This window comes from Manduca sexta, unplaced genomic scaffold, assembly GCF_014839805.1.
Source record: "Manduca sexta isolate Smith_Timp_Sample1 unplaced genomic scaffold, JHU_Msex_v1.0 HiC_scaffold_63, whole genome shotgun sequence".
In the NCBI taxonomy this organism is placed as follows: domain Eukaryota; kingdom Metazoa; phylum Arthropoda; class Insecta; order Lepidoptera; family Sphingidae; genus Manduca; species Manduca sexta.
This window is the reverse complement of record NW_023595440.1, coordinates 68,394-95,953: the sequence shown is the minus strand read 5'-3', so window position 1 is coordinate 95,953 and position 27,560 is coordinate 68,394. Positions and strand designations below refer to the sequence as shown.

The following is a 27,560-nucleotide window of genomic DNA, read 5'->3' as shown; positions in this document are numbered from 1 at the left end:
CATATACAGACAGCTTTTAGGGACTATGTTTCATAATATGTATAGGTAAATAATATTGTTACTTTGACTTTTTGGATATCAAAGCACCTCATGACCAATAAGGCCGCAAAGCCTTCAAAACAGAGAAAATGATAATATAAAAACCTCGATAACATCCATAATTTGAAACTCAGAGGGGCTCTGGAATGTACGCGACCTCCCTCTGCAATCCCCTAGCCACCACTACCAATGAGATAGAACAGTAAAAGAAAGAGATAACTATAGTTCTAAACTTACGGATTGTAGGAGGAGCTTTGATGTCCAAAGAAGAAAGGTCATATCTCGTTCCTTGTTTAGTTAGTTAGTTACCTCATGGTTGTAACACATTGAGGCCTATGAGGGATCACGAACTTTTCCTTGCCTTCTTCCTCTCATTCTAAGAGATTTCCTACTTTCCTGTCACTTAAATCATTATTTTGTCTCCCGCTTTGCTATGGAAGGTTGGACAATTTATTTATTTAGCACTTTATACACAAAAGTATACAGGCGGACATAATGCCATAGGCATTCTCTACAATTAAACTTAGGGTGGTGCAGAAATAATCAAGGTAGGTGTAATGGACAATTAATATTTCCAACTCTCTATCTTTCTATTTGATTTCGTTGTGGTATAATGACATAGTGTTCCCTGAGACTCGGCGAGCTTCACCGCTCAGTGTCATACAATGTCACTGCTGATCCTTACAGGAGTTGTAGTGGGTGTGAGGGCGGGAACGTCTCTCCCATGACACTTTCTTCCCAGCTATCCCCTCCCAACATTCCTCCAGGACCCTGCAGTCGCTAAATCAGCGGATTCCAGTATCTCATTCGCAAGATTCCCCCGGTATTAACTCCGGGGTCCGATACTAAAAAAAACCGGTGTGTATAAAGAACATACTGATCGACAATGCAGATTCTATGCAGATATTATTCAACTATAATTTGTGTCGTAAAATGCGGTGAACGTCCGCCCCTTCATAGATTAGTCAAAATTTATAATAACTATTTTACTACTTAACAGATATATTCGCTAACAAAAATATAGGTAGTAGGTATTTAAAAAACAAATGTCGATGCACCAAAACAAGTAAAGCAAATGTATATTGTATTGTAATCTCACTGTACCTATAAGTATTAAGTACTTTGAGTAATCCGTGAAAAAGTTGTTGAGTGTACAGTAATTTACTATTTGAACATTTACTTATTTGTCATCTATCTATACACTTGTTTGTTTTCTAAATAAAACAAAATATAAAATAATATACACTAACATACATCACGCGTTATCTCCGAAGGGGTAGACAGCAGGCGACGGATGAAATGTTCCAAAAGGGAATCCGACAAAACATATAATTATAATATGCATAAATGCGGTCTACAAATCATTCTGATAATTAATTTTACATAAATTACGAAAGGGAAGCAGGAATTAGGTTATATGGACCAAGTATACCTCATGGATTCGGATATACAGATTCTGAAACGTGATTACCACCAATAACGTTTTACAAATAGACGCGTGACAGACTAACAAAATGCATATAAAACCAGCACACTATTTACTATAGCCACATACTTGTGCAGCCCTAGCAGCTCGCATTGATACGGCCCGAGCGTCGACCGCCGTAACCATCTAGTTTATTGGTCTCTGGTCGCCATGACAGTCGAATAAATGCATTTATTAATAAAAATAAGATAAGTAGTGTATACTTATTACTAACGTATGAAATGAAACCTTTTTTTATTCACAATTGGAATATATTTGTACATCATTTAAAAACACAGGAAGGCATTTTATTTATAAAAATACAAAAAGTTAGTAAGCCGACTGCGACAGTGGTTGGAGGTTGACTAAGTGATTATCGGGCAATTACCTTTCTTTCGTCTTGCCAATCTTAAGCTCGGACAACGTATCTATGTAATAAAAACATCTTAGACTACCTATATTGTGGGTTTTACTCGTGTGCTGTCGCTATCCAAGCGGATATATCATAGGAGTGTATTACTACCACTTAACTATCCACACCATGCAAGAATTAACGCGCTTACAGCATTAAGTAGAAGAAATAAGTAGTGATTAGGAATGGGAGGGGCTTGGTCACCGGAAATCTCAATCATTCGATGCGATAGCTGTTACTTGACGTTAGTTTTTTTAACAAAAATACCTGGTCAAGACATTCTATAGCTATAAATGAAAGTACAGAATAGAAATTTAGATCTTTTCTTAATAAATTAGCTGTTGAAAGCATAACTTATAATCGCTCATTAAATAAATGAATGTCATGCCCTTCGTTCCCTCATTCGTTCTTAATGACTCGTTCTTAAAGTTCATTTCCCGCCTTTTTGAAATAAGATGGAGATACGACCTTTTTACAGCCAAATGCTAAGCCACTCCCATCTTCCTTCGGGAGAGGGGACATTGTTGCATTCTTTAATCTTTAGTACGGGATAGGCGGATCTTCCCACATCTCGTCTGTGTTATTTGACATTTCGTCAAAAAGCGACAGTCGTGTTGTAAAAAGATTTTAATCTATAAACAAAAACATAAAAGGTTACTTTTTCGGTAAAGGAAACAAAAATATAATTCCAATTTTATGTGTGAAAATAGTGAATATTAATATTGACGTATTTAAATAAAATTAAAAAACAGTGGCCAGTAAATATTTAAAACTTATACAGGTGTTTATCGATTTTTTTGTGTTTATGTGGATTATTTTTATTTAAATTTGTGCCGAATATGGTGTCTGAATGATTTCGTCTTGCACATAAAACAGTAAGTAACCTATTTATCAATATTAATTAATAGCAGCAACAAAGTGCTTGTAACCAGAAAAAAAAATTAAAAGCTCTTTAATTACTTAATATGAAACAAAGAATGAAATGGCTTTAACCTAATGGGAATTATTACATAAATTGAAAATCACGATTTCTTCCCGAAGAGTCGAATGCGCAACTAGGAACCTCACTTCGACTCATTATTACAAGTTCTATGCTATTTTGGCATGCAAATTGAATTATATATTATATCCAAAGAGTTCTAAGATTATAAAGAGCGGACATTGGAAAGATTGTCATACAAAAATTTATATACTCATGCAATGGTTACTCAATCTATTGTAAAATAGCAAAACACCAATGTAAAATACTTCACATTTTTCCATAACGTGATTTGCATATTTTTAATACGCATATTATCATATTTCCTGTAAATATGTTATTTTTGCATTAATATAATGACATTTCAAATAAGACAGCGACTTATTACCAATTGGTAATAACTTTTGAAGTAAAACTTTGGCCCTGACGTCCAATCTATAACTAACTATATAGTTAGTTTAATGTATTTGTATATATCACATTTTTCAGTGGAAATCACTACATAGTATAAAACAAAGTCGCTTTCTCTGTCCCTATGTGTGCTTAAATCTTTAAAACTACGCAACGGATTTTTGATGCGTTTTTTTTTAATAGATAGAGTGATTCAAGAGGAAGGTTTGTGTATAATAACATCCATTAAATAGTGGAGAAATACTGTTATTTTGTTATGTTATACCCGAGCGAAGCCAGAGCGGGTCGCTAGTTCTCTATAATTACAACAAAATAAAAAAAAGAACCATAAATTATTGTCTTCAGACATTTTTCTAACTAGAAAAAAAAATAATACATAATTTGCAACGGTAAAAATTAACCCAGGACTTTGTAATAGTAAGTTATTTGATAGGGCGAGCTTATCGTCATATTATTACCAAAAAGGTATTAATACAAATAACAGTTGCAAAAACAACCATAACTTTAAATAATAAAAGATAATTCAATCAATCCTGGTAGGATATATTTTATATCCGCCCAGATATCGACCGTACACAAGGTGTTTAAGCCATAGTGGCCCACGTGTGTCGCGTTTCGGGAAAATATATTATTGTTAAGTATAGGTAGGTATTGTAATTGACTTTTTGGATGACCAACACCTCAGTTCCTCCCGTGACCACGAAGGCTGCAGTCTTCGAAACGTCGAGAGAAAAATATAATATAAAAAAACCGCGATTACACCCAGAAGTTGTTAATATCGTAGTCACAAATTATGCATGCGGTATACTATTTATTTTTTATAATATAAAGACGGTCCCCAAGTACAAAATCTTATCTGCAAAATGTCTAGTTGCAGTGTGAAAATATAAATATCAGTTACTCACCTCAAAGTCGTAATTAAATACATTTTTAATAACAATAATTTTTTTGATAACAATCAATAGTTTTGAAATGAGTACTTAATTGATATTTATATTTTAATTTAACTTAAAACCTTCACACTGCAACTAGACATTTTGCAGATGAGACTGTGTTCTTGGGGGTCGATATATTTCAATACTAATAAGTTCTACCCACAAAAACCAGTTAACATCCACAAAATTCAAAATTAATAATAAAACATAGGTATTAGAAAGGCAGAGTATTTAAGTCTTTGGAATACCTATGCGTAACGTATGATTTACTTAAGTTATCCGAGTTGTATCTTGAGTCTTGCCTATCTAATAACCTAAAAATGAACTTGAAAATATTTTAAACATTCGCTACTCGTAACACTAATGTGTAGATAATTCATAGATTACGTTTCAACAAAAAATGTTCCCCACTTGAGTTCGAATAAGACTTCTGTTTAGAATTTTTTGCTAACGTAACGTTACATTGACTTTAGCGGCGTATAGTTTGATTCCTACGCTAAATTTTTGTTTAATAATACTTCATTCTTTCCTAAACGAATTTCGGATTCTGTTAGTTTCGAAAATTTTGCTGCCTTCTTGGTCACGGGGGGACTGAGGTGTTGGTTGCCCCAAAAGTTACAATATCTACCTACATTTTACAAATATACAACAAAAAATTGACGGTCCGATCTACGCAGAACGAGCTCAGTGTCTTGAAGTCTGTCCGGTCTTTTGGGTTCCGATTTAATTAAATGTAGAACTGGATCCCAGACTTGTGCAAGCTTTTAACCATCTCTATTGAAATTTGGATGATTTTTAATGTCAATAGCCTAGCGAATTATTCTAGGCAGGAATCAGTGTTCATTGGCAAGGATTTTTTTGATTTGGAAAGATAAACCACGATAAAAGACATAAAATAATTTTTCAAAAAATGTTCTTTTACACTTAAATAGTTTTCTACACACACTGAAAAACAATAAAAGTATAAAAAAACACACATAAAGTTAACTATATTAGGTATATGACGGATTTGTTGCTTTATTTTATTGAGTTTAAGGTTGGATTTATTTCTGACTAAGAAGCGACGAACTTAAAATCAGCTGACATTGCACATGAGAGCAAAACTGTATCTCAAACCCTAGCCTGTATCAGCCCTGTATTATATACTGTCCCACTGCTGCACAAACCTCGTCTACTGAGAGGAATTAGGCCTTAATACGTAATAGTGCGGGTAGACTTCTCACGCCCGCAAAATTCACATAGAGAGCTTCTTAGGTGTACAGGTTTCCTCACGATGTTTTCCTTCACTCATAAATACACACATAATTAAAAAGTCAGAGGTGTGCTGTGGGTATTTGAACCTGCAGACATTCGTCCCTGCAGTTCCACAACCAACTAGGCTATCGGATAATCCCTAGTTACTAATATTTATTTGTATAAATCTTTGTAGTATGAAGCTGTGTCAAGTGTCCGGAGCGCGCACGTGGGGCACACATGTACTGTTTATATTCCACATACTTCAGATAATAGACATCCGTGTATCTGTTTGAGTTAGCTGTCGGAGTATTGTACCTGAGTTTCTTTTAGCAATAAGAAAGCTACTAGCTATCCGGTTCTTGATAAGCTTCTTGAAAGAAAGAAAATACGTTTTTGCGGTAACTCACTCTAAACATCATCGATATATACTAAGTACTAGATTTGGCATTCCGAACATTCACTGTGTTCAACTGAATTGAACTGCAATCCATTCAAACGGATTAGTATGGTCAATATTGACAGCTTGCGGTTGTGTACAGAGTGGCGCTCATGATATAAGAACTCGAGTCTAAGTGTAAATTTGGATTTGCATAAAAAATATTAGGCAAATAAGTAAAAATATTTTTTGTTCAAGTGAATAAATGGTTTATAACAGTGTCGTTTTGGTTGACATTTTAGTTCAGATTTTGACCAAATCTATACTATTATATAAAGCTGAAGAGTTTGTTTGTTTGTTTGTTTGTTTGTTTGAACGCGCTAATCTCAGGAACTACTGGTCCAAACTGAAAAATTCTTTTTGCGTTGGATAGCCCTATGTTCGTGGAGTGCTATAGGCTATATATCATCACGCTATACCCAATAGGAGCGGGGCAGTAATGGCTAATCTCAGGAACTACCGGTCCAAACTGAAAAATTCTTTTTGCGTTGGATAGCCCTTTGTTCGTGGAGTACTATAGGCTATATATCATCACGCTATACCCAATAGGAGCGGAGCAGTAATGGCTAATCTCAGGAACTACCGATTCGAACTGAAAACATATTTTTGTGTTGAATAGTCCTTTGTTTGCGGAGTGCTCAAAGTTATATATCATCACGCTATGACCAATAGGAGCGGAGCGGTAATGGCTAATCTTAGGAACTACCGGTTTCAACCAAAAAATTCGTTTTGTGTTGGATAGCCCTTTGTTCGTGAAGTGCTATAGGCTATATATCATCACGCTATGACCAATAGGAGCAGAGCAGTAACGGCTAATCTCAGAAACTAGGAGTTTGAACTGAATAATTCTTTTGTGTTGGATAGCCCTTTGATCCTGGAATGCTATAGGCTATATATATCATCACGCTATGCCCAATAGGAGCGGAGCAGTAATCGCTAATCTCAGGAACTACCGGTTCGAACTGAAAAAATATTTTTGTGTTGGATAGCCCTGTGTTCCTGGAGTGCTATAGGTTATATATCGTCACGCTATGACCAATAGGAGCGGAGCAGTAATGAAACATGATGCAAAAACGCGGACAATTTATTAGTTTTGAGAGCTTCTGTTGCGTGCGCTGCGTAAACGGTTAAAGTTATGCAACAATAATGTATGACGGGATTGTTCTTCTTAAAAAGTTCTACAAAAATATATCATAAAACAAAGTCCCCGCTGCATCGGTCTGCCCGAACGTGTTAAACTCAAAACTACCCAACGTATTAGGATAAAATTTGGTATGGAGACAGTTTGAGACTCTGGGAAGAACATAGGCTCCCGGGAAAATATATAGCGTGACTTTTATAACGGAAAACTTTAGCCCGAAAAACTTTATAACGCGGGCGGAGCCGCGGGCAAAAGCTAGTAGTTTATATGGACGTTCGTGTCCATAGAATATACCTGAATGCTAAACATCCTACTAATATCATAAATGCGAAAGTTTGTGAGGGTGGATGTATGGATGTATGTTTCTATGTTCCTCTTTAACGAAATAATTACTGAACTGATTTGGATGAAACTTTAGAGTAAAATTGGTTATACATCAGACCAGATGGTGAAACTTTACAGTAATATTGGTTATACATCAGAATAACACATAGGCTACAATTTATAATGATTCTGTGTAATTTTTTCATAATATAAACTATACATATCAAGTAAGTCGAAAAAAAAATGCTATCTTAGCGTACGCTGCCTAAACCGTTGGAGTTAGAAAAAGATGATGTACTGTAGGATTGTTGGTCTTAAATAGATAGAAATAAAAGTCCGCGACAGCATATATCTTTTATGTGGAAGCCACTATGACCAAAATAGTGAGCCATAAATATAATTAAATCGGATCCTTTTGTAAAACGCTCTTTTTACAGTAAACATTATATTAGCAAAATAATTACAGAATACAATTTTAGGCATTCTTTTGACAACGTCCAGCCAGAGAGAATAATAATAGAATAGTCGCCGCGTGACATATCTTCTCTTCTGCCAGCCTGCCCGCGCAGCCGAATACTTCCGGAAACGCCCGATGTCATCGGCTAGGATAGCGGCACGTAACATCGGCCATCCTGCAAAGTGAATACCGTAAGGTATTCACAAAAATAAATTTGAGAAAGTAGAACTGAATTGGGTACCTATATTTTTAAAACAAATAGGGGCCCAGCAACACAAATCAGAATGCTCATGTCTACAGACAGAATATGATCACAGACAATGAATGACAGAATATGTTCATGGTCACAGACAGAATATGATCAGAATGCTCATGGCTACAGACAGAATATGATCAGAATGCTCATGATTACAGACAAAATATGATCAGAATGCTCATGACTACAGACAGAATATGATCAAAAGGCTCATGACTACAGACAGAATATGATCAGAATGGTCATGGCTACAGACAGAATATGATCAAAAGGCTCACGGCCACAGACAGATCAGATTAAATAAATTAAACAGTTACGCACGTTCGCATTGTCAGCCTGAAGTGTTGCGCCACCGATTTGACTACACATGACTCCAATCATTCCTGTCTCCAATGATTTAGTTTCTAAAAAAAAACAGCCTCTTCAGTGAGCCAAGCAGCAGGCATAACGAAGTTTTTCTTATGAATGTCGTGAATCGTAGTAATGTGCAGACATCAATTCCATATGCATTCCCAACATATTTACTTCAACAGACGTAGACGTTGCCATGGTAACTAAAATCTGAGAATCTGGTAATTTTAATTTTGGCATTCAATGATTCACCACAGATTTATTCCGATAGTTCTCTTCACATTCGAATTCAATGTAACTTCAAATTATCATTTGTATAATCCCACTTCTGAATGTAAAACGCTCTTTTACAGTAAACATTATATTAGCAAAATAATTACAGAATACAATTTTAGGCATTCTTTTGACAACGTCCAGCCAGAGAGAATAATAATAGAATAGTCGCCGCGTGACATATCTTCTCTTCTGCCAGCCTGCCCGCGCAGCCGAATACTTCCGGAAACGCCCGATGTCATCGGCTAGGATAGCGGCACGTAACACTTTTTTTAGCAAGACTTTTATTCCGGAAAACTCCTTCACACGGGCGAAGCCGCGAGCAAAATCTAGTAAATTATAATGAACGTATGAACAGTAATTAAAGCTAATAATGTATAAAATTTTACGGGTTTAAATAAAACATTTAATTTCATATTATTGTTAATTGTAATTATTTTGCTAGGACCACGCCAGATGTCCAGCTACGGCAGCATGTCACCATCAGACGAGTGCTTCGAGCGATATGAGCCGCCATTCTACTGTCAGCCGTCGCACCAAGGTATATATTTATTTATAAAGATACACTAAACATATTACTGACAATAATAATCTTAATTACATTACAGTGGATTAATGGCTAGTCAGAATCCAAATAGATGTATACAACTTATTCAAATTAGGTGACACGTACATGTTAGTTACAAAATAATAATAATAAATATAAAATATGTTAGCTAACGTAAGGCAGACGATGGGGGAGTTGTATCTGACTTGGGTGCTGTGGATAATATGTATTTTATATATAGTTCAAAACACTAACTGATGAAATATTAATTGCAACGCAGGTTTTTTTTGCTTTGAATGGAGACGAGCTTGCTATTCTCCTGATGATAAGCGATACGATCCATAAACAGTAGAAACACCATCACCTTGGATTACAAAGTGTTTGTTATTCCACAGCGCTCGCCTGAGACATGAGATGTTAATTATATGTCCAGTAGTTACACTGGCTACAATGTCCTTCAAACCAGAACATAACAGTGACTACACATTATTACTTGGCAGCAGAAAGATGTAGGAAACATGAGTAAACACAAACAAAAACGGACGTACGCAGGGACAGTGTCATAAAAATATGACGAAGTTGCTTAAATAAAGATAAAAAAGAGGAACTGACAAGACCCTGAAAAACGTTGTTTTATTAAATATACGTAAATACCACATTAAAAATGGTCTTATCAACAAAGGAGCTTAAATATAATAGTACTGTAAATACACAAGGTGTTAAAACCCGCCATAGTGGCTCACGTAAGTGTCGCGATCCGGGATCAGCCTGTGTATATCCAGTTCCAACATAATTGTGTCGACTGAGGGGTAATCTCTCGTCAGTCGACGTATTGGACCCCACTCGTTACCATCAGGTGTAGTGGTGTCATTGTGCCCGTAAACAAGCCCCATTCGCTATGAAAGTAAACTCGTAACACCGTGGTATCATCGTGAAATTAGTGTGGAATGGTATTCTGTATGCCAATTTCTATTGTCTTAAACTTTTTTGTTTGAACGCTCTATTCTCTGTAGATTTAAATTCATGGCCATAATTTACTAATTTAAACAAAGTCATTCGTGCTAAGGGTAAAGTTAAAGTCTGTTGAATTTAGCTAAATTTAGTTCCAAGCATCTTTTACTTAATATATAAAATTGAGATTTTTTAACAGGCAGCCCAATGGATGGTGGAGTGTACTGGCCGGCCACGAACGCAGATGGTCAAGAGTTCGATTCCCAAGACGTGTATCACGACAATACGCATTACATAGGACGAAATTATGGTAAGTGTTACATTTTATTGATTCTAGGATTTAGCGAAATGCTTAAAAAATGTTGCAAAATTCCATATTTGCAACATTCCATATTCGTAAAATTTCCAAATCCATAAAATTCCATATTCGAAAATTCCAGGTTTGCCAAATTCCATATCGGTAAAATTCCATTTTCGCAAATTCCGAATTCGCAAACTACAACCATATGTCTGTTTAACAAACTGTTAAGTACATAGGACCGTTTTTTAATAACTTATTCATTTTAGGTTACGAAGAGATGCAAATAACGAGTAACGAGGCATTCGACGCGTATCATCATCCTTTACACCACACGTATGGGCAGAACAATGCTGGTAAGTGTCCGTAATGTCCTTGTGGAAACTTATCACTGTATCTAGTTTACGTGTGTGTATTTTTTCCGTGTTTCACTGTAGTGTGTTTGCTAAGAGTCACTGTGAGAGTTTGGTGTTTGTGGGGGGTGGCCGGCTGGAAGTCGGCCTCGCTATGTGTGGAAGATTGTAGTCTACTTTCGAAAATACATCGACTCTAGGTTAAGTGACGTAAGCGACATTGTTTAGAAAAAATTAAATTTGTTACAAAAGTTAAAAAGGGATGGGCCGAGTCCCTAACCTGTATACAACGCACGGTATACTAATTAAAACTCCGCGGTGGCCCTTTTCGACGCATTAGGGATGACTGTGGGCTTCCTCTGACGGAAATGTCTAAGTTTTCGTCTGCAGTCGACCCTGCGCGGTGCCACCTGTTGCGGCCAGTCTCCTATGGGGGGAGGGGGGCTCCGAAGCCCCCGCGCACCGAAGGACGCTCTCGGCGTCAACGGCGGCATGAGGCTTACCTTCCACGCTGCCGTCCATCTCGGTGGTCATCACATTGTGCGAGATGTGCGCAACGTACACTAAGGGCGGACGGCCCCCAGCCGCCCGCCGACGACCCCCCGATGGCCCCTATTAGTCGCCTTTTACGACAGGCAGGGGATACCGTGGTGGAATTCTCCAAAATTCGCCCCCATTCCACAGGGCGGGTAGAGAATAAGACTAGCATCTTTAGAACTAAATGTCACTTTATTTCATTCTATTGTTAAACTTTTATTACGTAGCAGTAATCGCCATTTCTTGACGACGATAACCTATTGAGTATTACGTAGAGTGTACCATACCAGACCTGTCATTTCCAATATCTTATTAGCTCTCCCAAAAGTCGGGACCAAATATAACAATCCTCAGGATTAAATAACATAAATACCCCAGAATTAAATAACATAATCACTCCCAGAATTAAGTAACATAATCACATCCAGAATTAAATAACATAACGACCCCCAGAATTAAATAACATATCCACCCAGAATTAAATAACATATCCACCCAGAATTAAATAACATAATGACTCCCAAAATTAAATAACATAACGACCCCCAGAATTAAAAAACATAATCACACCCAGAATTAAATAAAATAACCACACCCAGAATTAACTAACATAATCACTCCCAGGACTCGACTGCGACATGCAAGCACTCCCTCTACGCTACGACCGCCCCGCGCCGCCCTCCTTCATCAGAGTAGCGAAACGAAGAACCACAGCCAACAAGAAGGAGAGAAGACGGACTCAGAGTATAAACACGGCTTTCTCAGATCTCAGAGAATGTATACCTAATGTGCCGCCGGATACGAAGTTATCTAAGGTAAGAATAAAGTACATACTAAAACATAGTATCGCACTCTTAATAAAATAATGAACTATTATAATATAGACACGAACGTTCATATAAACTATTCGTTCATTAGTTCTAACACGTTCATATGAACATCAGTCGTCGACCAAACTATAAACATGCAGTGCTAAAGCGATTAAAATAGAGTGCAAGTAAAATGGCAACCAATACCGCATTGCAGTACACTTCAGTTGAAAACAATGAGTGTGCGAAACGCCAGGTCTAGTCTATACTATTATATAAAGCTGAAGAGTTTATTTGTTTGAAAGCGGTAATATCAGGAACTACTGGTTTGAACTGAAAAATCTTTTTGTGGTGGATAGCCCTTTTTTCGTGGAAGGCTATAGGCTATATATCATCACGCTATGACCAATAGGAGCGGAGCAATAATGAAAAATGTTGCAAAAACAGGGAAAATACAGGTTTACTTATAAAAATTTGGCAAAGCTATGCTTAGTTAAAATATAAATTTACTCGATCAGCTGTAAGTCAAGCCGCCATCTTGCCTCTTAATAAGGTTTAAACTACGAACCGGTGATGTTTTGACAGCTATTTAAGCATTAAAATTAAACATTTTTCGGATTTTATCGCGGTTTTAATGTTTTAGTTTCCTCCCAACGTTTCGAAGACTACTAGCTATTTAAGCAATTCTTAACCACCTCTTGACGCTAAAACAAGTAACATTGATATATATATATAGGTTAAAAGCATCTCACCATTTACTCAGATGGTGAGGAAACGTTCCCAGAGCATCAACACGGCGTTCTCTAAGTTACGCCAGCACATACCCCATGTGCTGCCTGACACTAAGATGACCAAGGTAACCATGCCTCACGGTTGAGACTCAAACTTTTACCCCCAATTTTTTTTTGTTTCTCTTTTTTTTTTAAATTTCGAATGTCTCTTCGGCGTGTTGGACTAAGTCAGACCCTTTCAGTAGAGGCCTGTGTAACAATGGGATAGTATATTATAGAGGCCCCTTTTCTTGCTTTTTCCTTTTTTAAATTTCGAATGTCAATTTAGCGTGTTGGACTAGGGCCTAAACCCTTTTAGTAGAGGCCTGTGTAACAATGGGACATTATATTATAGAAACCCCTATTTTGTTATTCTTTTTTAAATTTCGAATGGCTCTTTAGCGTGTTGGACTAAGGCCTAAACCCTTTCAGTAGAGGCCTGTGTAACAATGGGACAGTATATTATAGAGGCCCCTTTTTTTATTCTTTTTTAAATTTCCAATGTCACTTTAGCGTGTTGGACTAGGGCCTAAACCCTTTCAGTAGAGGCCTGTGTAACAATGAGACAGTATATTATAGAGGCCCCTTCTTTTGTTATTCTTTTTTAAATTTCGAATGTCTCTTTAGCGTGTTGGACTAGGGCCTAAACCCTTTCAGTAGAGGCCTGTGTAACAATGGGACAGTATATTATAGAGGCCCCTTTTTTTTATTCTTTTTTAAATTTCCAATGTCACTTTAGCGTGTTGGACTAGGGCCTAAACCCTTTCAGTAGAGGCCTGTGTAACAATGAGACAGTATATTATAGAGGCCCCTTCTTTTGTTATTCTTTTTTAAATTTCGAATGTCTCTTTAGCGTGGTGGACTAGGGCCTAAACCCTTTTAGTAGAGGTCTGTGTAACAATGGGACAGTATATTATAGAGGCCCCTTTTTTTTATTCTTTTTTAAATTTCCAATGTCACTTTAGCGTGTTGGACTAGGGCCTAAACCCTTTCAGTAGAGGCCTGTGTAACAATGAGACAGTATATTATAGAGGCCCCTTCTTTTGTTATTCTTTTTTAAATTTCCAATGTCACTTTAGCGTGTTGGACTAGGGCCTAAACCCTTTCAGTAAAGGCCTGTGTAACAATGAGACAGTATATTATAGAGGCCCCTTCTTTTGTTATTCTTTTTTAAATTTCGAATGTCTCTTTAGCGTAGTGGACTAGGGCCTAAACCCTTTCAGTAGAGGCCTGTGCAGTGGGACAGTATATAATACAGGGTTGATATTGCTTAAGAAGGGCACGCAAAGTGAGCCAATGCACCTGATGGTACGCAGAGTTTTAAATAGTGTTGACTGACGAGAGATGATTATTGCTATTTAGCACAATTATGCGAGCCTTACGTGGAGTGCTATAGCGGGTTTTGTATTTGATTTTATAAACGGTTATTCAAAGTTTAAACTACAGGGGGGGAGACACAAATTTCACTGCCATTTTGATTATTAAAAATACATCAATTCGAAACATTAAAAAAGTTTAAACTAGCCGTTTATGTAAAATATAATTACTTGTTTTCGTCCGAATTGTGATCGCACACAACTAAAACTCTCCATAGTGGCCCACGTACGCGTCTGAGATCAGCCTCTGATACAAACAGGCCGGCATAATTACACCAATTAGATGATAATCAATACTCTATCAGGGTTGTAGCGATATGCACATTGACAATCGTTAACACTAAAATTATGTATGGGTATGAAATATCATAGCAAGAGACTTATCGATATCATTCCCATGCTTTTTTGTATTTTAATACTCAGCCAATACGTGAATGTTGTCTACAAACTGACTATTCATTACTGGTAACTGTCAAAAAGTAAAAAAAACTGTTCATCACTGGTATCTGTCAAAAAACTGTCCATAACTAGCAACTGTTAAGAATATTATTAAAACCCGTCTATAACTGATCAAAAGTTTGAGCTCTCTTCCGAGGCAATGAGATATTCCCAAAATTAAATTAATGTTTTATTCCGTTTTGTTTTTGTCCAGATCAAAACACTTCGGCTGGCGACCTCCTACATCTCGTACTTGCTGAAGGTCCTGGAGACGGATGGAGAGCCCGCGGGAGGGTTCAGAGCCGACCTGCACCACACCCCTCCGAGGAGAAGACCCGCTGACGCTCAGGTTAGTTGGCTGTATGTTGATGTCCTTTGCCTACGATTTTTATATATTAAAACTAATTTAAATATCGTATCACAATTGGTCCATTTCATTGACGTATATTCTATAGACACGAACGTCCGTATAAACTATTTGTTCAAAAGCTGATCCAAAATGGCAACCAAAACGTCACTGTTATAACCTATTTATTAATTTGAACAACAAATAATTTTGCTTATTTGATTAATATTTCTTAGGTTTACTCTTAGACTCGAGTTTTTATATCATGAGCGCCACTCCGTACACAACCAGGGACTATCAATATTGACCATACTAAAGTCCATTTGAATGGATTGCAGTTCAATTCAGTTGAAAACAGTGAATGTTCGGAACGCTAAATCTAGTACGTAGTACATATTTACCGATGGTCCGTTCTAAGTTAGAATAGAAGCTACAAAACCACAGACAGACATACAAATCGACGGTTGCAAGGCTAATTGATTTAAGCGACATACTTTTTCGAAAAAAATTAACTAATTTAAAAAAACATAGATAAAACCATTGACGTTTACAAATAGACGCGTCATACACTAACAAAATTGCACATAAAAACAGCGCAGTATTTACTATAGTCACAGCCCTAGCGGCTCGCATTGATACGGCCCGAGCGGGCCCGAGAGAGCCCGAGTGGACCCGAGAGAGCCCGAGTGGACCCGAGAGAGCCCGAGTGGACCCGAGAGAGTCCGAGTGGACCCGAGAGAGCCCGAGTGGACCCGAGCGTCCACCGCCTCGTCGCCATGACAGTCGAATAAAATGCATTTATTAGTTTAAAAATAGGTTAAATAGTGTATACTTATTACTAACGTATGAAATGAAAAGGTTTTTCATTCACAGTTGGAGTATAATTTGTACATTGTCTAAAAACACAGGAAGGTATTTTATTTATAAAAATACAAAAGTTAGTAAGCCGACTAGCCGCGACAGTGGTTAGAGGTTGACTATAATGTCGGGCAATTACCTTGCTTTCGTCTTGCCAGTATTGAGCTCGGACAACGTATCTATGTAATAAAACATCTTAGGATAAAACGTGCTGATTTTAAATATGTGTGAAACTAGTGGCGTAAAAAAAATGTTGCTTAAGTAAATTAGACTTTCAACCTTCGAAATACACTAATACACTTTATTAAGGTACTTATAAAACCCCTAATGATTTCTTATGTTTACGCGAATGTTAGACATTGATATAAAACTATTATTATTTGAGTGGCGATAGCCTAGTTGCTGTGGAACGGACTGCCGAGACGAATATCCGATGCGAAACGCAAACACACCTCTGACTTTTCTAAAGTTAAGTGTGTGTGAAATATCGCTTGATTGTGAAAACATTGTAAGGAAACCTGCATAGCTAAGTTCTCTATAGGAATTTTGAGGGTGTGAAGTCTACCCGCACTACAGCGTGGTGGACTAAGGCCTAATTTCTCTCAGTAGCAGAGACCCAGCAGTGGGACAGTATATAATACAGAGCTGATATTATACAAATATAAAAATGAACGCCCTTATTTATCTAAGGACGGAGTATTGCTGTGATTATAAATCTGTGTCTCAGTGCTGACGGCATGGCAGCCTTTGTAGTGCGTAGACATAAGGCCGTTGTGATTGGCTAATATCGAGATACAATTTGAATCTAGTTGGCTGTCAGATAAACAAAGCTGAAAAACAGATTTGTTATCACAGCAATTCTCCGTCCTTAGATAAATAACGTCTATGAATAAGGGGGGACATCTTAAAAGTACATATATAACTGCACCAATTATCTATACTATTATATAAAGCTGACGAGTTTGTTTGTTTGTTTGAACGCGCTAATCTCAGGAACTACCATTTCTACAAAAATATATTATAAAACAAAGTCCCCCGCTGCATCTGTCTGCCTGAACGTGTTAAACTCAAAAACTACCCAACGTATTACGATGAAATTTGGTATGGAGACAGTTTGAGACCCTAGGAAGAATATAAGTTCCCGGAAAAATATATAGCGTGATTTTTATAACGGAAAACTTTAGCCCGAAAAACTTTATAACGCGGGCGGAGCCGCGGGCAAAAGCTGGTACTAATATAAAAATGAAATGTATAAAGTATGTATACTGCACCACACGTTGCCACTTGACTCTGATTCACTGGGGAACGCTCTTGAAATGTAGATAACGGTGTCTGTGCGTGCACTTATAGGCGCCAGTACTACTGTACCGATAGTGCTACAGTTATAGCAAGCCTTTCCCTTTTCAGGGTAGGTAGAGGTGTAACTACTTTAATTTACATTGCAGTTAGCATTAATAGTTAATAATAATATCATCCCTGTATTCTATACTGTTCCACTGCTGCACGGACTTTCTCTACTGAGAGGGATTAGACCTTAGTCCACCACGCTGTAGTGGGCGCAGACTACACACACTCTCAAAATTCCTATAGAGAACTTCTCAGATATGCAGGTTTCCTCACGATGTTTTCCTTCACCGTTAAAGCAAGCGATAATTCACTAAGAATATAAACATAACTTTGGAAAAGTCAGAGGTGTGTGTCCTTGGGATTTGAACCTGCGGACATTCGTCTCGGCAGTCCGATCCACAACCAACTAGGCTATCGCTGCTTTTTAATAGTTACTATTAGATAATTTCACATTTGATATCTCGTTAATATTTAATATTAATTCCGGAACACAAGTTTTGAATTATGATTCTATTAAAAGACTAAGCAATTTTGCATACAATGTGTACCCGATTATAAACTGTTTTGTGTGTGATAAATAAATAAATTCTTACTGGTGGTAGGTCTGTCATATGTGAGAGTCCGCCTGAGTAGGTACCACCGCAATGTCGCCAAGCTGCAGTGTGTAGTCACTGTTGTGTTTCGGTTTGAGGGACATTGTAGCCAGTGTAACTACTGGACATAATGAGACTTAACATCTCATGTCTCAGACGAGCGCAGTGGGATACGAAACAATACTTTATAATTCAAGGTGTTGATGTTTCTACTGTTTATGCATCGTATCGCTTATCAGGCGAACGGCAAGCTCGTCTCTCATTCAAAGCAATAACAAAATACTATAAAATCATTTACCTTTAATATCATGTCGATAAATTTATTATATCTAGGTGAGCCGCGGTAATTTTTTTTGTGAAATAGCTATCAGACATTAAACAATATATTAGTAGTTAGTTATAAACTAAACATCAGGATCAAATTTTTGCTCCAAAAGTGATTACCGATTGTTCGTGTTACAAGTCCTTAGATATTAATACAAAAATAATATTTACAGTAAATATGCTAATACTCACATTAAAAACTTGCAAATTATGGCATGGAAAAAAATAGTGACATATTTACAGAAATTATGAAGAAATGCGTATTAAAAACGTGCAAATATGGAAGAAATGGTACTTTACATTGATATTTTGATATTTCTCGGTAGATTGAACCATCACAAGCGCAAAATATTTGTATAGCTCTTCCCAATGTCCGCTTTATATAATCTTAGAACTCTGCCACAATATAGACTTAATAAAGTTTATGAAAGGAGTTTTCATTCCCTGGGGAAAGTTCCAGAACGTTCTTTGAACGGCGGGAAACTGTTTAGCATCAATAAAAACTCGATTTACAGTGTTTCAGCATAATTATTATTAGACTAGTGAGATCTGGTCGCGTGGCGGCGGGCGGTGCGAGACTAGAGATGTAGCGATTTGTACAATACAATTTTGTTCCAATCAGTCCTGGATTTGTAAATAGGCCGTATAGTCCGCGGCCTATGGACGGCAGCCACTTAGGGCCGGCAGATTTCAGAGGACGCTCACTCGATTTAATTATTCGTTTATTTAACTTCAGTGCCTTCCATAATACAAACAAATGGAAAATTATTAAGTATTTTACAAAACAACATACATGGGGCAGCGGAAATAAAGTGGCCTACACTCATAAAAAATATAAATCCGGAACTTGTTTCAATACTACTGTTTACATACGATTCCTTCTTAATTTTGGCCACGGCGGCCAATCTCAACGGAGATCAGACAGGAGATATTATAGTGCACGAGTGTGTACAATACACAAGCACTCACTGTTCCTCATAGTCCGGTGAGACGTGACCGGAGAGAGATCAGACCAACGGCTTTACGTGCCGAGGCACGGTATCACAGCCAACTTCCTGACTCCGAGCTGCGACTGAATAATATTTAAGATGGAACAACTAAGTGACTATCATTTTGGCCCGACCCGGGATTCCAGTATTACTTTTTTTTCTTTACCATTATTACTTAGTAATATCACTCGAACTATTATAAGTTTATTGCGAAACACAAGTTAGGTTATAATTATGTAAAGAATCTCATTTGTAGCTTTAAGTACGTATAGACGGTTCAAAGGCTCATTGTCTTAAGCGACATTGTTTTCGAAAAATTTTAATTAGTTTAAAAAAACATAGAAAAAAGTAAAAATAATAATAATAATATCAGCCCTGTATTATATACTTGCCCACTACTGAGCACGTGCCTCATCTACTACTGAGAAGGATTAGGCCTTAGTCCACCACGCTGTAGTGCGGATTGGTAGACTTCACACACCCTCGAAATTCCTATAGATAACTTCTCAGATGTGCAGATTTCCTCACGATGTTTTCCTTCACCGTTAAAGCGAACGATAAATTCACAAAGAATACACACATGATTATTTAGAAAAGTCAGAGGTGTGTGCTCTTGGGATTTGAACCTGCGGACATTCGTCTTGGTAGTCCGTTCCACACCCAACTAGGCTATCGCCGCTTATAGAAAAAAGTGAGTGAGTGATTTAAAATATGTATGAAACTGTGTCGCAAAAATGTCGCTTAAATCAATTAGCTTACAACCGTCTATATTATGTTTGTAACCCATTGACGTATATTCTATAGACACGAACGTCCATATAAACTATTAGTTCAAAATATGAACTAAAATGACAACCGAAACGTCACTGTTATGACCTATTTATTCACTTGAACAACAAATAATTTTACTTTTTTGGATAATATTTTTTATTGACATCCAGGTTTACACTTAGACTCGAGTTCTTATGTTATAAGCACCACTCCAAACACAACCACAAGCTGTCAATATTGACAATACTAGTCAGTTTGAATGAATTGCAGTTCAATTCAGTTGAATACAGTGAATGTTCGGAACGCTAAATCTAGTACGTAGTACATATTGCACTCTTAATAAAATAATGACTCATTCCAAAATTGCCAATTTGTGGAAATCGCCAAACAACCAATTTCTGTTTGCGACTTTTTAGTTTTTTCCCTTTTTTCATGCTGTAGGTTTCATTTTTACCTATATAATAAGCTCAATTTAATAAGCTCAATTTTATAGCAACTTCGAAAAAAAGGTAGCAAACAAAAATTAGTTTTCCGACGTCTGCCACAAATTAACAATTTTGATATAGGTCATTATTTTATTAAGACTGCGATATATCGATGTTGTAACCTGTTTTGTGTGTAAAAAAATAAATATTCCCTCTCAGCCGCTCCCTCTCGTCACTCGCGGTTCGTAATTACTCAGAGCCACATGGCCCTCTGCGCCACAGATAAACTCAATAAAATACTGATTGAATTATTTCGTGGAAACATTGCAATAGGCGTCTGGGCGGAGCCATTTCAGAGCTGGATGATGTTCGTATTTTACACCACTATGGCAAAGCAGAAAGGAAAGAATCCTTGTTAGATATTTGAACAAATATACGAATACCATTTTTTATGCGTAGTAAAGAGCCACTGCACCTGATTTAAGTGGAGTCGGGTCAATGATAAAAGAAGTATAGAGGATGGGTAATATGGTCACGTGACATGCGGCACATTTCCTGAACAAAATGGCGCCGACTCCGCCCCTTACAATAGTGATATGCTAGTACCGAAAATTTTGTATCGACATCGAAGAATTAAGAGAGACAAACAAGCCCCAAAAAGATCAAATACGAAAGGGGTTAGGAACTACCATAATATAAATATAACAAACCATAATGTAAACAAACAAACTGAAAGTGATTTATAAGTAACAATTGTTAAACAAAGCAGTACCTGTTGTGACAAACATCCAGTTGTGTTTGATCTATATTTGTATGTTGCACTATTCCTTGCTAAAAATTTAAGTTACAGATTAAGATATTTATTTAATACATGATAAATGGAATAAGATAGCGTAGCCAGCAATTATTTGGTTGGTTTTATTTTATTTTATTATTATGCTCTTTGATCGAGAAACATAACTATGGTTCAGCAAACTAAAATCAATGACCGTAAAATGGTGGTTAAGATAATCAATTATAATAATTATTTGCAATAACAACAATATGATTATGTATCTATTTCCGTGCATGCAAAGGTTGTTCGAAACATAAGACCGCCAATTGTAAAAATATATCTTACATTTCATCTTTATGTTGTTTCTTTTATGTTTATCTATTCTTTTATGTAACAATTCTAATTTTATTCATAGCAATATATTAAAGTAATATTACTATTAGGTGAAGTATAATAATCATTACTATTTTACTTATCGGGAATATTGTTGGAAAACAGTTATCTTTACTCGCGTTAATTAAACGTGTGGTTTATGCATATCTTCTCAAAATGTAAAGAAATATGTATTTGGTGTAGGATTCCAATCACGTCGCTCAATATTCTCAATTCATTTTGCCTTGGTTTTTAAATTTTGTGGTTATCTTAAAAAAATATTCTAATTTCACTTAGTTTGTCGTTCTGGATAATACAATATTGATGTGTGCTCTAACATTCTTTCAAAGACAAAACCGTAACTGATAAACGGGCGTCTGTTAAAATATCGATATCAATAATTTCTAAACAAATCCACCCACCCATCCCTAAGCTCGTGTGTAAACAAACATAATGATTTTAATGTGTATAAATCACGCCTAAAAGAGTCCAAAGCTTAACAAACCAGATCCACATATCATTTTAATTGATAAAAACAAATCCAAAAAGTAAATATACAAAGATATTTGCTAATTTTCGGTAAAAACAGTTACTAACCTATGAAAAGATATTTCGGGGTCTTTCTTGCGTGAATTCGATTTGCATCCTTTCACACAACACTGAGTCATTTTCGAAACTTAACAAATACACTAATAAACACACTGAACAATTGAGAATATGATTATATTACTTTAAATTCAATATTTATGAAGATTTGTTTACATCGTCTGACACTACATGTACTTGCTGACTCGCCTGCAACAAATGGCGTTTCTGCCGCAAGGCGGTCCCAGTGTGTTGAAGTAAACGAAATAGTCCCATATGCGAAGAAAGCAATTATTTTTGTCTTTTTGTTGCGTTCCAAGTAAGCTTTGAGTAAAAGAGATAGACATATATATTGACAATTCTGCGTCGATTTGCCTAACATAAATATAACTTATTCATATAGCTAATTTTTGAGGCCTGTCCTCTTTATATTTAGTCATTGAGTCGGGTCCAATAAACAGTCGACTGACGAGAGATTATTATTCCTCGCCAGTCAACACAATAGGGGACCGGCCTATGCTTGATTTTGTACATTATTCTATATGTAACGGTTAATAATACGAAAAAGAAGCACTCTTGCGAAAACTGCATAAATATTGGTTAAAAAATGCGCGAGTAATTCATATTTAAAATATTGTAATGTGCAGAAGTGGGCGCGATGTGGGGATATCGCTTCATCTCTTTCTTTCGCACGCGTCGTAATTCCCGATGATGTCACATGTGGGTATTTTGTCTCTTTACTGTTTCTTTTCAATTACCCCTTCCACCGAAATTCAAAGACTTATAACTTGTTGATTGTTTACCGGATTTCAATAATTCCTTCTGTGTTATAATTTATATTATGTAAATATTTGATAATAGTAAAGAACAAAAATGAGTCCGGTACCCAATTATGTCTGTTGGAATCGGATATGTACAGGTCGATCCCGGAATGCGAAATTTACGTGGGCCATTATGCTCAAAAGCGGTATCTCAAAAAAAAAACAAAATCTTGATATTTACGTCGTCAGATAGCTTAAAGAGATACCCATCTAATGAACTTACTTAAATAACGGTATCTTGTTTAGAACTTATTAAAAAAAAACCTTAAAAGAGTTTCTCTATCCCAGTTTTACATACAAAACTATATTTACAAAACTTCGATTATCTCGAAATAAGGTTTCCCTGATATCGCATTTGCGCTTAGCACAGCAATATAGCACTCAGGAGTAACATAGCTTCCTATTAGTGAATTTTCAAAATCAGTTCATTATTTCCAAAGATTACCTCATACCAACCAACAAACAAACTCAAACTGTTTCTCTTTATAATATAAGTATAGATAATTAAAAGAAAGAAACAGAAAGACTTGGTAAACGCAACGTGTGCCGAGATCCGCCGCTGGGCGTCAGAAAATTTTACAAGGTGAGATGGCGGAAGGATTTCTACAAGAAGGCAGCGATTGGATGCATAAAACAGCACACCGGGCTCTTCTCTGGACCTTGGAAGAGGCCTATGTCCAGCAGTTGACTGCCTAGGTGGCGTAGTTGAAATTGTACACGGTATATGTACGGTTATTGCGCTGAGGTCCTGGGCTCGAATCCCGGGACAAAATAATTGTGACTGGGTTTTTCCATCTTAAAAATTACTCAGTCGCAGCTCGGTCAGGTAGTTGGCGGTGTGATACCGTGCCTCGGAAAGCACGTAAAGCCGTTGGTCCAGCTGATCTCTCTCCGGTCATGTCGTCTCACCGGACTATGAGAAGGAACAGAGTGCTTGTGTATTGCACCCACTCTTGCAGTATAATATCTGTCTGATCTCCGTTGAGATTGGCCGCCGTGGCTGAAATTCGGCTAGGACGGATTCATTTTATTCATGTCCAGCTGTGGACTGCAACGATGATAATCTAAGTTGAAGTAAAAGATACAGTTTACCAAAAAGTCAGTAGATATTTACAACAAACAGAGGAAGTCGTAAAACTTTTATAACGTAAACACTGTTTAATTTTTTATATACAGGTACACGTGTTATGGATGTTGAGATTTTACAGCATTTTTTAGATATAAATAGATCTCCGCATGCTGCATTTGATAATACTGGCAATTTAAACTTGCAGAAGTCGATTTCCGCAAGCAGTTTTATATATACGTCAATCCAGGATGTGTATTATATTCTGGGTGTCATTCAAATCTATTTATTATATAAATGAATAATAATATCAGCCCTGTATTATATACTGTCTCACTGCTGCACGGGCCTCTTCTACTGAGAGGGATTAGGCCTTAGTCCACCACGCCGTAGTGCGGGTAGACTTCACACACCTTCAAAATTCCTATAGAGAACTTCTCCGGCGTGCAGTTTCTTCACGGTGTTTTCCTTCCCCGTTCAAGCAGGCGATAAGTCACAAAGAATACACACATAATTTTAGAAAAGTCAGAGGTGTGTGCTCTTGGGTTTTGAACGTGCGGACATTCGTCTCGGCAGTCCGTTCCACAACCAACTAGGCTATCGCCGATTTATTTTTTTTATTTTTTTATTGCTTTGAAGGACGACACTAGTTTTTGTCCTTTGATGAGAATGCCGGTGGTTGCAAAAATACGGATATACCCCATAGACGAAATAAGGTTCCTTTCCTTACTCATTTCTTACCATTTATTTGGAAGATTGGAGTATGACATTTGTATTTATTCGAGTTTTTTTTCTTGCTTTAAATGAGGCAACGAGCTTGCCGTTCGCCTGATGGTAAGCGATACGATCCATAAGCAGAAACACCATCCAACACGTTGAATTACAAAGTGGTATTCCCCTGCGCTCGCCATTCATGAGATGTTTAGTCTTATTATGTCCAGTAGTAACACTGGCTACAATGTTCTTCAAACCTACAACAGTGACTTCACTCTGCTTGACAGAAATAGACATTGCGGTGGTACCTACCCAGGCCGGCTCTCATATGAGAGACCTATCACCAGTAAAAATTACGAACTACGGTACGCTCGTCTCATCAGTAAAGGCATTAAAAAAATGTCCATCGGGCCGGGTTTTGGCCTCGAGAATCTTTGCCTGGTTTGCGAACGTTAACAAGTCTCTCCAGCGCGTAAATATTATAGAAATATGTATTAAAAATAGTAACCAATACCTTTTGTCCACAGCAAAGTTCAGCAGAGAAACGGGGGAAAGGAAGAACCGGCTGGCCGCAACATGTTTGGGCACTAGAACTGAAGACCGAGCAAAACCTTCAAACATAACCTCACAGTGATTTGAAACATTCTGAGCCCTTTTTTCTCTATGACAGTCGTAAGAGTCACGTCAGGTTATATTTGTGAAATCTTACAATATTTATTGAAATTACACTCAATGCGATATAACGCACTCTTAATAAAATAATGACCTATTTCAAAATTGTTAATTTGTGGCAGTCGTCGGAAAACTAATTTTTGTTTGCTACCTTTTATTTTTAGGTTGCTATAAATTGAGCTTATTAAAGATAGGTAAAAAATGAAACCTATAGCATGAAAGAAAAGGGAAAAAACTAAAAGGACGCAAACAGAAATTGGTTGTTTGACGATTCCCACAAATTGGCAATTTTAGAATGGGTCATTATTTTATTAAGAGTGCGAATTAATATCCACGGTTGAAGGATAATTGACTTAGCGACTTTTTCTCGAAAAATTTTAACTACGTTAAAAAAACAAAAAAAAGTGCTGATTTTATTTATGTATGAAAATTAGTTTCGCAAAAAAATTTCGCTTAAATCAATTAGCTTACAACCGACGATAGCTTTGCGTGAAATAATGTTTCTGGGATAAATAATACTCTAAAAGACAATTACGCCTGTTGGATATACACAGGCTGATCCCGGAACGCGACACGTGGGCCACTATGGCGGGTTTTAATACCTTGTGTAAGGTCGCTATCTGAGCGGATATATATACCACACATACATACTGAAAAAATAACGCGTGACATAGAGAATCAAGGCCCAAGTAGTCAATTGCATTCAATAGTCAGTGTAGAAATATACAGGGTCATTTTGACGTTGTGTTACTAAATGAAACCACATACGATTCACCCTCGCTGACATTATGCCAAAAATAATACATTAATAACTAATATTTGACGAAAAATCAAGGTTTTAGTGTTTTGATTTTTCGTCATTTTGTAGTTTAATGCTAATATGGCGTTTGCGTGTATTTCTGACTGAAAGTATGATGTCGCTGCGACGAATTCTCTTAAAGTAGAAGTAGTGGCATTAGGGCGCGTAAAATTAAAATTACTTTTTATTAATATTAAGCGGCGATAGCCTAGTTGGATGTGGAACGGTCTGCCAAGACGAATGTCCGCAGGTTCAAATCCCAAGGGCACACACCTCTGACTTTTCTAAAAAATCACGTGTGTATTCTTTATGAATTTATCGTTCGCTTTAACGGTGAAGGAAAACATCGTGAGGAAACCTGCACATCTGAGAAGTTCTCTATAGGAATTTCGAAGGTGTGTGAAGTCTACCAATCCGCACTACAGCGTGGTGGACTAAGGCCTAATCCCTCAGTAGTAGAGGAGGCCCGTGCTCAGCAGTGGGCAAGTATATAATACAGGGCTGATATTATTATTATATTAATATTTATTGACATCTACGGTTCGAGTAACTTATTGTAGTGTTATTTTCAAGTAGATAAGTATGTGGTTTCATTTAGTAACGCGAAGTCAAAATGACTCTGTATACATTGTCTAATAAGTCCGTCGTTTTTGTTTCTGTATAGTACTGCCGTGTAGTAAAGAGATAGGTATAAAGCAGTCACTGTGTGTGTCTAATGTGGTTGATTGGGTGTGTTGGGTAATACCGGATTAACGGGTAATTCCATTGTTTCAAGGTTACTGCTAAATGCGAGAATATTTGTAAATACAGAAAATATAGCCTGAAATATACAATAATATTATAATATTATATACTGACCTACTGCGGGGGTTTTCTCTATTACGGAGAGATTAGGCATTAGTCCACCACGCTGTAGTGCGGGCAGACTTCACATACCCTCAAAATTCTTATAGAATACTTATCAGATTTGCAGGTTTCCTTACGATGTTTTCTCCGTCGTTAAGCAAGCGATAATTCAAAGAATATTCATAAATTTAGAAAAGTCAAAGGCCTGCTTGGGTTTTGAATCTGCGGACATTTGTCTTGGCAGCCCGTTTCACTTCTTACTGTATCTTTTCCTGAAGTATTATTTTGCCATTATACACCATAGTTGTTTACTATAGTTAATGTTAGTAACAGTTTAGCTGTAATCTTGAGATAACGTAATTACCCCTTTATCCGGTATTACCCAACGCAGATTTCATTTTGTGAAAATATTCAATACATTCTTTAAGTATGTATGGAATAACCGTTGTATGAATTATTTGAA

At 36.9% G+C, this 27,560-nt stretch overlaps 1 protein-coding gene across 2 annotated transcripts; it reads left to right on the top strand.

Annotated features, from left to right (window-relative positions):
- The first annotated feature begins 2,317 nt into the window (after window positions 1-2,317).
- Window positions 2,318-26,123, top strand: LOC115451903 (heart- and neural crest derivatives-expressed protein 2). 2 transcript variants are annotated; one of them, XM_030180312.2, is made up of 8 exons: window positions 2,318-2,791; window positions 9,161-9,256; window positions 10,413-10,523; window positions 10,781-10,867; window positions 12,026-12,216; window positions 12,974-13,066; window positions 15,009-15,143; window positions 25,308-26,123. In XM_030180312.2, exons 2-8 carry the CDS (start codon window positions 9,172-9,174, stop codon window positions 25,401-25,403), a joined length of 798 nt encoding a protein of 265 aa, XP_030036172.2. In that variant the 5' UTR covers window positions 2,318-2,791; window positions 9,161-9,171; the 3' UTR covers window positions 25,404-26,123. The 2 variants fall into 2 exon arrangements, with proteins under 2 accessions (XP_030036172.2, XP_030036173.2); XM_030180313.2 differs by lacking the exon at window positions 12,974-13,066 and having other exon boundaries at window positions 2,320-2,791.
- The last annotated feature ends 1,437 nt before the right edge of the window (window positions 26,124-27,560 follow it).